This window comes from Microtus oregoni, unplaced genomic scaffold, assembly GCF_018167655.1.
Source record: "Microtus oregoni isolate MIOR12 unplaced genomic scaffold, Mior012 000024F_ref0000369, whole genome shotgun sequence".
Classification (NCBI taxonomy): Eukaryota; Metazoa; Chordata; class Mammalia; order Rodentia; family Cricetidae; genus Microtus; species Microtus oregoni.
The window spans coordinates 17,660,017-17,673,629 of NW_024543083.1; the positions used below are offsets into that span (position 1 = coordinate 17,660,017).

General features: G+C 47.2%; 1 protein-coding gene across 1 annotated transcript in view; it reads left to right on the forward strand.

The window, feature by feature from the left end:
* The first annotated feature begins 2,121 nt into the window (after positions 1-2,121).
* Positions 2,122-13,613, forward strand: part of Tubgcp3 (tubulin gamma complex associated protein 3) — a 57,957-nt gene continuing 46,465 nt past the window's right edge. The window contains exons 1-3 of the mRNA XM_041674004.1: positions 2,122-2,283; positions 6,201-6,308; positions 10,924-10,991. Coding sequence (XP_041529938.1) covers positions 2,208-2,283; positions 6,201-6,308; positions 10,924-10,991 — 252 coding nt within the window. The 5' untranslated portion in view covers positions 2,122-2,207. The remainder of the gene's footprint in view (positions 2,284-6,200; positions 6,309-10,923; positions 10,992-13,613) is intronic.

The following is a 13,613-nucleotide window of genomic DNA, read 5'->3' on the forward strand; positions in this document are numbered from 1 at the left end:
GTTGAAGAACCTCTCAAAAGCTGTAGAATTTACTCACAGAAGTAATCCGCTTCCACTGCATGGCTAGACATCCAGAGGACTGTGAGGACAGCTTCAAAACGAACTATGAAGGCTGTGTCCCAGTGTTTCTGGAGTGGGAAATACGAGGCTTCTGTACCGGTTCATCAGTTGTAACAAGTCCATCAAACAGTGCGTGATGCTGGAAACTGTGGGGGGGAGGGGGGTCCTGTGCCGGGTGCAGAAGGGAGTCACACAACGGGATGTGTGTGGAGGTCGGAGGACCACTGATGGAGTCGGTCCTCTCCTCCCATCATTTATGGGTTCCAGGGATCAACTCAGGTTGCCAGGACTCCACATGACCTGCTCTCATCCACTGAGCCATCTCACCGTGCACGCTTCTATTACCTGTATTCATGATGATCACTCACTTGAAATATAGAATGTAACCACACTGTAATTCCTATATTGCCTGAAAAACCTTGTTGGACTATAGAAGCTGTAGGAAAAAAAAAGTATACAGTAGGAAGAACACAAGAAAGAATCTAAGAATACAGGAAGAACACAGAATAGAGAAAAAAGAAGGGAACCATCAGGAGAGGGTGTGAGTGTCTTTTTCCCTAACCCCCTCAGATAGAAACGTCTAGTATGCGCCGACACTGGATTTCCCTTTGAGCCCTGTGCTGTCTTGAGGCAGGCCTCCTGGCAGCAATAATTACTAGGCACACACACACACACATTTATACTTTCCTATTGGGCCAAACTTTTTGTTATTATGGTATGTGTTTATGACTTAGAATAGATTTTTAAAATTCCTCTTGTGGGAGTGTGAGCACACTGTGGAGGTCAGAAGACCAGCTAGGGGAGTTGCTCCTCTTCATACACCATGTGAGTCCTGGGGGTGCTCAAGTCATCAGGCGTGGTAGCTGTAGCTGCTAAGTGTCCTCAAGACCATGTTACTATCCAAACACTTGCCTGGACCAGCTACTTAACTTTCGAGGTGTTGCTATCAGCTGGCCCTTTACTTCAAACACCCACACACGATGGCACAGCACTCTGGGGATGATTGTCAACATGTGGACGATCAGATGTGTGAGTATTCAGTCAAGAAAGCCATCTTAAGACTTCTTGCTGGGATCACTCCTATTACCAAGGATGGTGCTAGGACCCAGTCAGCAAAACAACCCATGGGGATTGAAGATGAAGAACTAGCTACTTGGGTGATGGAAACTGACGTGGAACCCTGGGAGGTGAGCTACCCCCACCACCCCGGGGTGGGGGAAACAGTAGGAATGGGTGATGTTAGTTGCCATAGCCATATTCTAGACCTTCTGATGGAGCATCGTCTGGTATAGCTGGTACAAACTAGGTTGGTGCTATGAAGAATGTGGCTGACGGCAGAGGCGTTGACAGAGTCGCACTGAGTCACAGTCAGGGGTGAAGTGGGCTGAAATTGGGAGTCTCCTCTGGCAGTGTTCCACCGTTGACTTCCATCGGCTGAGCCTCAGCCTCCAGGTACCATTTGTTCAGGGAGCTTTCGGCTTTCTGTACACCACAGAGCAGGCAGGAAGGGTGGCTAAGTGATCTGCGAGCAAAACACGAATAAGACCATGCCTTCCATTAAGGCATGAGCCCCACTGCCATGATAGATCTGGGCAAGAAGGGCATTTTCATCTGCTGACCACCGCACATCCCGGCAGGAGCTGCGGGCTGGGCTCTGTCCTTCCTGTGTTCGTTCCACTGACACCACGGAACTCCTTGTGCCTGCGTCCCGGTTCCCAGGACTACCTCGTTCCAGACCCGTGAGAAGTCACTTCCGAGAGCTCAGCGTTGGAGCCGTGCCGCCGCCGGCGCCCCTGTCACCGTCCTAGGGTTCACGCACGCTTGGACTCCGCATCCAGATGTGACTGCAACAGGGGTCTTTCGCAAAGCAGCGCTCAGACCGCAAGCTGCGGAAGTGCACTGCCGCCAGGACCCGACGTTACCGCGAACAGCACACAGCAACACCACTTCGCCGGCCACCACCACTTGTCCCGCGCGGAAAGGCGGGGGTGTGTCGTCGCCTAGAAGGCGCATGCGCGCCTCGAGCAGGAAGCGGTGCATTATGGGAGGCGCGCGCTTTTGCCGCTTCCGCGAATATGGCGGCGCCGTAGTCCGGGCGCGGGATCCTGGGGCGCGGGGAGGCTGCGGTACGCAGTCCGGGCGCGGTGATGGCGACCCCGGATCAGAAGTCGCCCAACGTTCTGCTGCAGAACCTGTGCTGCCGGATCCTGGGCCGGAGCGAAGGTACGCATGGCGGGGCTCAGGGCATGGAGGCTGAACGCCATGACCCCGGGCGGCCGGGTAGCTGTTATCCCTGGCCCCGGGGAAGGGAAGGGGTGCGGCTCGCGGGCTGTCCCTGGCCTGGGGACCGGTGCCCGCCGGGCTCGGTGTTCGCTCCCGGGTCCGAACTGCACCGAGGCCTGCAGTCCTGCCTCTGCGCGCTTCTCACTCTGCTGTCACCTCTGCCTCTGGGGTGATGCTCGCTATTCTAGCGGAGTTCGAGTAGCGGATGACGCTCCTGAGAAGCCAGACCTCAGGGCAGTTTTGCCCACTTTACGCGTGCTGGAGCCGTGGTAGTCGGGGGGGGGGGGGGGGGAAGGTCAAGGATCTCGTCTCTTGAAGCTCCTTTTTGGAGATGAGTGGGGGCGCGTCATGAGGGAACAGTTTTGTAATTCACATGACTGGGTTACTTGCTCCTGTGTCTCAGAATGTAAGAGATAATTCGCGCAGGTTGTCAAGGAAGACTTTAAACATAATTGCATTTTAAGAACTGTGAGGGCCTTTTGATCGTCCATGCTTTGTAACAACATTTGTAACAACTTGTCAGGGCAGAGGATGAGCTAACTACTATGTGTCACAGCTAAACTATTAACGCAGTTCTTACTTTATACCTTGCTGTGTTCTTTATTCATTTAAAATTTATTGATATAAAAAAATCCTTCAGTGCGAAATGTGACTAGTGTGTTGGTGGGCAGACGGTGTTTGTGCGTGATAAGCGCTATGGGGAAAAGGTAGGATAAGCCGATAGGAGTCGAGGGGAAAGTAAGTCTCAAAGCTGCTATCCCAGCGACCCAGTGAGAGTGAGTGAGGGTCGTTCCACCGTCTGGGGAGAGTGTCCTTTCTGGTTGAGTGTCCCAGTCATAGGTGAAATCATATATCCAAGGGTATTAGTTATGACTTTATGCACCCTAACATCATTTTTCTTTTATTGCATTGGGTCCAAAATTTTACCTTCCAGAAAGAACCTCATAGTTATAACTGGATTTTTAATTTATTCGTTATGAATTTCTAAATTTGAACTTTTTTACATAAAGGTCCCTTTGGATTGGTAGAATTTTACAGCTTACAGGTGATTTTTAGCAAAATTCTGTACCCTCCCATCCTCCCCCGTTTATGATTATGTCTGAGTTGGGAGTCATTGGTCTCAGATACAGGATAAAATACTGCATAAAGCTCATTAAAGGTGATGCTGGCACTCTGTGGATGGAGTGGAAGGTTGCTGAGGGGACTAGCGACTCTGTTCTCACACACTTTGTTGGAGTTTTGTCCTGGTCTGACAGGTGTGTAGCAGTAGCTTGTTGTCCCTGGTGCTGCTGAGCATCTTTTCATGACTTCCTTCTAACGGACATTCGGACACCTTTCTAATGCTGTGTGTGATTTGTTTTGTTTTCTCCCCAGCATCTGCTTATGTCCTTGCTGAGCTGCTTCTTCCACCCGTATAGTTTTCAGTGTTCTTTATGTTTCGCAGACGAGACCTTAGTTTAGTGTTCTGAAAATGTTTTTTTTCCAGTATTTTAACTCCTAACAGTTTTTTTTAGACAAAAATTTTCACATTTTTAAAAGTTTTTTGAGATTAAAAGATGTGTATAGATGGGCTGGAGAGATGGCCCAGTGGTTAAGAGCACTGGCTGCTCTTCCAGAGGCCTGAGTTCAATTCCTAGCAACCACATTGTGACTCACAACCATCTCTAATGATATCTGGCATCCTCTTCTGACGTGCGGGCATACCGGGCATACATGGAGGCAGATTGTTGTATACATAATAATAAATAAATAAATAAATCCTTTAAAAATGTATATAGGTATTTTAGTTGCATATCTGTCTGTGCACCGTGTGTGTGTGTGCAATCTGCAGAGGACAGAGGAGGGTGGAGGATATCCTGGAACTGGAGTTGCTGATGGTTGTGAGCCCACATGTGGGAGCTGGAATTGGATCCTGGTCTTTTGGGAGAGCAATCTGTGCTCTGAACTGTTGAGCTATTATCTCTCTAGTCTCCAAATCTTGATGAATTTCAGTTTATCTGTATCAGAAAGGGGAGGGGCAGGGAGGTAGCTCAGCAGGTAAAAGCACTTGCTCTGCCATCTCCAGAGCCATGTAAAAGCCTTGCATGGTGGCATGCGTTTGTAATAACAGCACTATGAGGGCAATGTGGGAGGCAGAGATGGGAGACTCATCTGGAAGCCCACAGCCAGCTGCTCTGGAGTTTGCTGCTGCTGCTGAGTGATAAGAACAGCAAGAGAGACTGCTTTCTCAGTAAGGTGGAAGTAAAGGCAAGGACTGATTCCAGAAAATAGCCCTTTGATTTCTGCATGGATGCTACCCCCCAGCCCCATAAATAAGAGAAAAAAATATTTAAAAATGATCATTTTGGTGTCATGTGAAGAACTGTTACCAAGTCCAAAATCATAAAGATTTCTTTCTTTTCATCTTTTCCCCTAGGAGTTTCTCTGTGGTTTTGGAGCCTGTCCTGGAACTAGCTCTTGTAGACCAGGCTAGTCTCGAACTCACAGAGATCCGCCTGCCTCTGCCTCCCGAGTGCTGGGATTAAAGGCGTGCGCCACCACCGCCAGGCCTGTTCTTGTCTTGAAGACTGAAGGTGTTGAAATGGAACCTTAAAGAATGTTGATAGTGCCGGGCGGTGGTGGCGCACGCCTTTAATCCCAGCACTCGGGAGGCAGAGGCAGGCGGATCTCTGTGAGTTCGAGGCCAGCCTGGTCTACAAGAGCTAGTTCCAGGACAGGAACCAAAAGCTACGGAGAAACCCTGTCTCGAAAAAAAAAAAAAAAAAAAAAAAAGAATGTTGATAGCATCGGCCGTGCCGTGCCAGACTAGTTAAAGCCAACATTTGTGAAGGAAAGGGCCTCATGTCAGGGTGGTTTTTAAAAGCACCTTGTGTTTCAGAAAGGTTTAGATGTCCAAGAGGATTGCACACACAGTCCTCCTTTGCCCAGTGCCATCTCTTTCGTCTTGGTGAAATTGTGATTAGTCTTAATTATCACCGTAATTCAATATAGTCCCCCCCCCCCAGCCAGAAGGCAGTCGCAATGAGAGATTGTCCAGGTTGGCCTGGTGGAATGTCCATGGGGAATTATCTTGATTTGTGGGAAGTCCTGCCTACTGTGGGTGTCACCATCACCTAGGCTGAGGATCTTGGCTTTATGAGAGTGAAGAAAGGGAGCTGGCCGCCTGCATACAGTTCATTACTTTCTTGACTGAATGTAGTGTGACCAGCTGTTTCAGGTCACTGCCCTTTGACTTCCTACAATGATGGACTTGATGGACTGTAACTTAGAGTTGTGAGTCAGATGGGCCCGTTCCTGCGTGAGTCGCTTGTCAGAGTTTCTATCATTGCAGCTCAGAAAGAGAAGACAGTTCCCACTCCCCTTGCCATCCTGTCCTGGAAGGAATGCCACGCACCCATCACTCTCCAGCTTTTCCCTCTGCGTTCACTCCTGCTGTGGCAAATTTATGTCCTTATTTCAGCTGTTTTAGTCTCAGCTTCATGTATTTCTTTAAGGAGGCAGAGACAACCTATGTTGTAACACACTGTAGAAGTATGTACATGAATCCTGCTCCTTTCTTCCTGGAGCTGCTCAGACATCTTGGCCAGGCTTACTTTTCTCAGTTCCTTGTCTGGGCTGTGACTTTAATCACTTCTTTTAAAATGGCTGTCTGTGCAGTTTGGTTTTCTTTCAGGATTTTTCTGTATTTCTGCTATCTTTCCCATAGTTTACAGAACTCCTTCTCTCAGTTGTTGATGTCATTTTGGCTTTTCTGTCCTTTCAATTAGGACTGGGCAGAGTGGCTTGTACCCTTGACCCGTGTGCTCTGGCCATGAAAACTGCCCCGCTGTAACCTGCACCCTTTGCTCACCTTCCAGCTGATGTCGCCCAGCAGTTCCAGTTTGCTGTGAGAGTCATCGGCAGCAACTTTGCTCCAACTGTTGAGAGAGATGAATTTCTAGTAGCTGAAAAAATCAAGAAAGAACGTATGTATTTTTGTTAACTATTATGTGTTGGATTATGAAACTTGTGAGAACTTAAGAAACTATGTGACATGTGTATGTGCACGCTCATATGTGTGTTTACATGTGTTTCTACATGTATCTAAGTGTATATTTCTATGTGTTGTCACATATGTGTGTGCATGTGCATGGATATATTCATATGTGTGTATACATGCCTGTCTGTGTTTATGTATGCACATTTGTATGCATGTGCATGAGTGTATGCTTTTCTCAAGCATGTTTTAATTATAGGGATTATTAAAAATAAGGACAGTTTAATTTTGTCTTGGCATTAAAATATAGTGAAAGTTTATTTTAAATGTGTCGTAACGCTTATTTAGTTTTAGGATACAGAAGATAGAAGAACTCCCTGTCCCTTCTCGCCTCTCTGATTTCCAGTATCTCCTGACATGACAGTAGCCACTCTGTGCTGTTGCCGTCAGAGTCGCAGCATCTCAGAACAATGCAAGCATTTTACTTCTTCGATGGCACTTATGGCCCTCTTAGGTGGTGACGCCTTGGAGAAGAAGGTTCCCCACTCATGACCCTTGGTTTGGTAATAGTAGTTGGGTTGGGTGAGGTTGGCTCCGCCACCCCTCTCAGCCTATGGAGTGTGTTCTGTCATCTAGGCTCTCAGTGGCTGGCAGTCTGCTGCATTCGTGGGAGAGTTGTTTGGTCCTGGTGGGGAGAGTATTTTGCTGGTGTGCTGGCCTGCTGCAAGGGGGCCTTCCGTGGGACTGAAGAGCCTGCCTTCGCTAGTAGCAGATTCTTCCTACTGAGGCCTACTGTTAAACTGCCAAATGAAGTGGGCTTTGCTTTTGTTTCTAAATGTTTGCAGTCTGGCAATAGCACTCCCAGGAAGTCATTCTGTATAGCATGGATTCCTGCCCCAAGCTGTTGAATTAAGAACTGCATAGGCTGGCAGTCTGTGTGGCTGTGATCTTTCAGAGCTGTAACACAGAGTTGGGAGTGTTGGCTGGTGACAGATCTGAGGCTGTGGCTCTGGAGTGATTGGATCTGGTGCCTCTGCCTCCTGAGGACTTCAGCAGTGTGACTCCTTAAGGACTCAGCGCTAGAATGGCAGCCTTGCTGTGACACTCAGTGGTCACACCTACCGAGTGCACCTGCGACGGTCCTCCTTGTCAGCTGCTTTACTTTCTTGGGTTTAAGTTACCCGTGGCCAGCGATGGGTGGAAAATAGTGGTGGAAAAATACATCCCTGAAACAAATGATTGTAAGTTAAATGACCTGCCATCTTAAGGAGTATGTTGAAGTCTAATGCCAGCCAGTGCACGCCTTCCTGCCCGGCCTAGTAGTCAGCTCTGTTTAGTCTGTGCTTGTTTGTGTGCTGCCACCTGGTCTCGTTAGTCGTGGAGCTGCCTTCTCTGTCACCAGAGTGACCTGTGCTTCTCGTGGTCCTTCTGTCTCACTTCCCGAAAGGCCAGGCTAATAAGCATGTGTCACCATACTGAGCTACCTTATTTTTCTTAGTGGCCCCAAAGCAGAAGGGTGCTGGACCCTGTAAATCAGGTATGCTGAAGAAAGTCAGAGCACTTCCTGAGAGGTATTGGAGATTTCAGACATCCCCCAGGGCTCTAGGACCCTACCTCACTAGTTAAATAAGCAGAAGAATAGCAGGGGGAGGGGGTTCTGGCCTGTTACTAAATATTGACACTTACTTTCTTTTCATGTCTGTTTAGTGCCCTGTCAATGTGAGCTCTTTCCATGAGCTCCAAACTGCTTGCATTCTAGATTACCACCCAAAGCCCTGCCTAATGTGTGCCCTGTAAACATAATTTCCCTTATGGATTTGATTTTATGGACTCCTGGTGAGCCCATTGCCAGTGTATGTCACAGTTATGTCATTCATAACTATAGATCTTCAGGAAGTCACATAAGTTGTTTTTTCTTCAGGAAACTAGTGTACAGCTTCCTCTGTGAACGATGAACGTATATGTTGCTGGTTTAGTGCTGTGCCTGTGTATGCTACCAGCAAGTGTCCTTTTGCTGTTCTTGTCCTCTTTGGTGACACTGCCCTCACTGCCTGTGGTCCTCTTGTCCAGTTGCTATGTTGGCCTGTCCCATATCACCATTCTCTGGCATTTGAAACTGATTTTGGTTGTTGGCATCCTAGTATAGTCAGTCCATCCTCTGGAACATCACAGGAAATTCATTTCCATGGCTGACTTCAATTGTAAATATCAGTAGGTTTTGGATTGAAACCCATACCAGCACAGTCACGCAGGAGAGGGTTCCGTTAGTCTCCTCGTCTCTCACATTGGCAAAGTGAGTGTGTTGTAAGTCAGGACTCTACCTTTGCTAGTGACTTAGCAGGGAAAGCGGTGCTTGCTTGTGAATGCTTAGTTGCTGACTGGACTGGACTATAACAGTTTTCAACTTCACAATGAGCACCAATTACTCGGTGTCGTGGCCATCTTTATTTGGAGTCTGTTTCTGTTGTTTTTTATTTGTTTTTCAAGACAGATTTTTTTTTTTTTTTTTTTTTTTTTTTTTTTTTGTATAATAGTTCTGGCAACTGACTTTGTAGACCAGGCTGGCCTCGAACTCACAGAGATCCATCTGCTTGCCTCTGCCTCTGAATGCTGGGATTCAAGGTGTATGCCGCCACCTCCTGGCCATTTCGGTTGTTTGGAAGGTAACAGATGTGTTACATTTCACTAGGATTGGTTTTATTGGTCTCCATGGTTAGCTATGTTCTCTGTAGGAAGCTGAACAACACCTGTGGCTGGGATTACATTGTCTCTGTGTGCAGAGCACCAGGGTCAGATCCATTCCTGTCTGTATGTGGTTAATTGGGTTAATGCTGGGTACCAGGGTTAGAGTCATTCCTGTCTCTATATGTAGTTTGCCAAGCATGGTGGTACAGGCCTTAGTTCCAGCACTTTGGAAGGCACAGTTCAAGGCCAGCCTGGTCTACATAGTGAGCTCCAGGCCAGCCAGAACTACATAGTGAGTACTTTTCTCAAAACTCAAATTAACAAGAAAACATTCTATGTTTAGTTCATGATTAGTGCAGGAGCCGGGATCTGCTCCATCCTTGTGTCTGCTGCAGTTCATGGTTAGTGCAGGAGATGGCATCAGCTCTGCTGCAGTTCATGGTTAGTGCAGGAGCCGGTATCAGCTCTGCTGCAGTTCATGGTTAGTGCAGGAGATGGCATCAGCTCTGCTGCAGTTCATGGTTAGTGCAGGAGCCGGTATCAGCTCTACTGCAGTTCATGGTTAGTGCAGGAGCTGGCATCAGCTCTACTGCAGTTCATGGTTAGTGCAGGAGATGGCATCAGCTCTGCTGCAGTTCATGGTTAGTGCAGGAGCCGGCATCAGCTCTGCTGCAGTTCATGGTTAGTGCAGGAGATGGGATCAGCTCTGCTGCAGTTCATGGTTAGTGCAGGAGATGGCATCAGCTCTGCTGCAGTTCATGGTTAGTGCAGGAGCCGGTATCAGCTCTACTGCAGTTCATGGTTAGTGCAGGAGCTGGCATCAGCTCTACTGCAGTTCATGGTTAGTGCAGGAGATGGCATCAGCTCTGCTGCAGTTCATGGTTAGTGCAGGAGACGGCATCAGGTGGCTAGAATTGACTATGCAGTTTAGGCTGACTTCAGTCTCTGTCTTACTGCCTCAGTGGTCTGAGTACAGGATTATGTGCCCAACATTCTCAGCTTCTAGTTGGCTTTAAATGTGGTACTTTGTCTACTAGCAGGGTCGTTTCTTCTGTGTGCAGTGTGGTCCTCAGGGCACTCGTGTCTGGTATGCATCTTGTGCCTCATCGTGGAACAGAACATAGAGGGAGTTTGCCATTGGCTGCTGCTGCTTGTGATGATTGTGCGCGGAACTGGCATATCTAGACATTCATTAGTAAATGAAAACTGATAAGATTAATTACTAGTAAAATAAGCAACAACAACAAAAGAATAATAAAATATTGAAAATAAAATTAATAATAATAAATAAACCGGTATTTAGTTTGAAACAGTAAGTGGTTATTTTTATGCTGAAGCAAAATGGAATACTGATGCACATCTTAGCAGAATGTTAGAATGGGACTTTTTTTCATTCAAGGTCTTGTTCCTAGTAGCCTTGGCAGGTCAGCGAGGCTGGCCTTGAACTTCCAGAGATCTCCTGCCCCTGCCTTCTGAGTGCTAGGATTAAAGACATGCACCACCACACCTGGCTAGAATGTGGCTTTTAAAATCAGATGAACTGTCGTGTATGGTGATCTTATGAATTCATGATTTCATTTCCTAGATAACTCCTTCCTCCTCCCCCTCTCTCCCTCCTGCCCTCCTGTCCTCCTTCCCTCCCTCTCTCCCAGTAGCTGTTATTCACTAGTAGAGTTGATGATAGTTGGCTTCTCTGTGGGTCAGTCAGTATTTGTAGACAGACCTCTTTTTATCCCAGCCTGATAGTCTCCATGCTTTACATACCCAGAGGGACAGACTGATACTGCTAAAAGTCTCTCGTCCTGTTCTTTGGATTCTTTCCAGCACTTCCAAGTCTGTTAGCACAGATGAAATGATTTCCTAACATTGAATCTTGGTGTGTACAACTAATAGACTCAATTCCTTCTCTAAATTTTCAGTTATTCGACAAAGGAGAGAAGCAGACGCCGCGTTGTTTTCTGAGCTGCACAGAAAGCTTCATTCACAGGTGCGGTGAAATGTTTTGGATGTTGGAATGGAGGATGGTTTGGGAATACTTGGATGTCCTTGGGTGATCTTTTAAAACTCCCTGGTTTTAGCTGTTAGCTTAGGTAGCACTTCCTCTTATGAAAGCCAGTGTCAGAACTGTTAGTTGAGCTTCTGATGTGTGCTCTTGGATAGGAACTGAATTCTCCAGTTCACACTGCAATGCTTTAATGACATTTCCAGGAGTAGGTGCTTTGGTGGATGTCCAGGCCTGTCCCAACCACAGCCGACGCTCCCATGGCTGGTCTCAGGTATATAAGTAACTTATTTAATTGCTGCAAAGGGAAAGAAAGTTTTGAACCCTTTGTAATTAGATACTGATACTTGAAAATTGTCCTAATCTAATATTTAATAAAGTCTTGTCAGCCTCTGTCAAAAAGGTTCCCCCAGGTGAGATTTTGTGGTTTCTGATCACAGAGGAACCGAGTTCACCCAGCTCTCTCCTTCCTTCTGTAGAGAGGCCTAAGGACCCAGAGTTCAGTGTTTGCTCCACAGCTCTGTCAGCCTGAGACAGTGCCAAGGGGACCAGGGCTGCAGAGCCTGAGCTTGTTTACGGTTCTCCAGTTCTGGCCTCTTTGTGCCCTGGAGTGAGCTTACTGCCTGTTTGCAGAGTTGATCCCTTAACGCAGCTATTGACCTGGTTCACTGCCTTTGGAGCATCTCTCCATCTCGGACAGTGCTTACCAAGTAAGAAATGAGAGCTTTGTGTGCAGTCTGCCTCTCCTGGGGAGTGGTTTCCAACTGTAGTATCACTTGTGCTTTTCGTCAGCCGTTGTTCCCCTGGGAATGACTTCTGCTCCTCAGGTGTGACAAAGGGGTTTAATGTGCTATGGTTAGGGAGCTGCTGGGATCACAGAGATAGTTTCCTGCAGCAAAACCTGTTGTGTCGGCTGCCACTGGGACGAGGTGTGCTTGGGAAACTGAAATTTAAGAAGGTTGTTTTCTAAAAGTTTATTTGAAACTCTGTTTATTTCTATGCTTGCTTGATTGCCCGTCTGTCATCTATCTATCATCTATCTCTATTATCTATCTTTGTATCTATCATATCTATCAGTCTATCTATCGAATCTATCATCTATCTACCTATTATCTGTCCGTCCTTCTGTCTGTCTGTCTGTCTATCTATCTGTCTGTCAAATCTATCTATCTATCTATCTATCTATCTATCTATCTATCTATCTATCTATCTATCTTCTATCATCTATCTATCTGTCAAATCTATCTATCTATCTGTCAAATCTATCTATCTGTCTGTCTGTCTACCTACCTACCTACCTACCTATCTATCTATGTTTTTTGAGGTGGTCTTTAACTTTCTAACTACGCTGTGCTGAAACTCCCTGTGTGGCCCATGTTGGCCTTGTGCTCACAGCAGTCCTCCTGCTTCAGTGTCCCTTGTTCTGGGATTACAGGTCTAAGCCACCTCACCTGGTTCCTAAACATTGCTGTAAATGGTAGCTGGCTTTCTCCCATTCATAACAATGCACAGCTAGCCTACAAACCCAGCCTAGTTGAATTTTCCATTCTAGAGATGAACTGTGTTTTAAAACCTAGGAGACAGTGGCCTAATTAATACTAAAGCAGGAAATATGCCCAGATACGTAGCCATTCCTTCTTTTTGATTAAGAAAAAAATCCAACTTTTCAAAGTACAGAGGTCATTGATACTATTTTGTTCTGTTTTCTGATCAGTGATGGTGTCTCATTTACTGTGTGTGTCCCAGGACACCTTGGGAGGAAGGGTTCAGGGTCCACATTGTTTCAGAGCTAGAGCAGGGAGGGTCCAGGTGTGATAGAAGGCAGTGGGTTCTGAACTGAGTTCCAGTGTGGCTGGTAGCAGGGCAGTGGCTTGTCAGGGGACAGAAGTGTAGTGTGCAGCTGGGAGTGACTGACAGGTGGGGATGGTGCAGCAAGCCCAGGCAGCCCCTGCGTGTGTGAAGGGTCAGGTGCTGTGTGCAGCTCCGAGTAAGCATGTAGTCCTCAGAAACCTTTGTTTTCATGGTCCTCCACTTTTGGATGTTGTTTGTCCACACTTAAAATCAGTTGACATCCAGAGCATGAAGCTGTGTGTCTGTACCAAGGCCCTTACCTGGTAGGAATCTGAGGGTAGCTGTGATGAGCTCAGCCCTCAGCACGTTGTTTACCCAGGTTGATTGCTTGCCGCTCTGCCTGGGCTTCAGCTGGAGCTGTAGTGCCCTTGAGGTAGCTGGGTGGGGAGGGTAGAGACTGAGGTGAACAGCGACTCCTGGCGGCCATGCAGCACTGTAGCTTGATGTGTTGTGTCCTTCTGGGTCCTGGCGAAGCCATCTTGGCTTCTTGGATGGTATAGGATACTGGCTGCTGCAGCTTCTCGTTTTCCTATTCCTGTTCTTACCTCAGCGCACTCTGAAGGCTCCTAAGTAAACCCCTCATCTGGCTCACCTTGTGGTTATTAGCTGTTCCCTGTGTTGTGGTAAAAAAGAAGAAAAGATAGGACTTGCTTTCTAACATGTTTTTGACAGATTTCTGTATGTGCAGTTTTGTTCATTTGTCGCCCCCCCCAACCCTATCACTTCTCCCCAGTCACGCCCTTTCTGAAGTGAGCG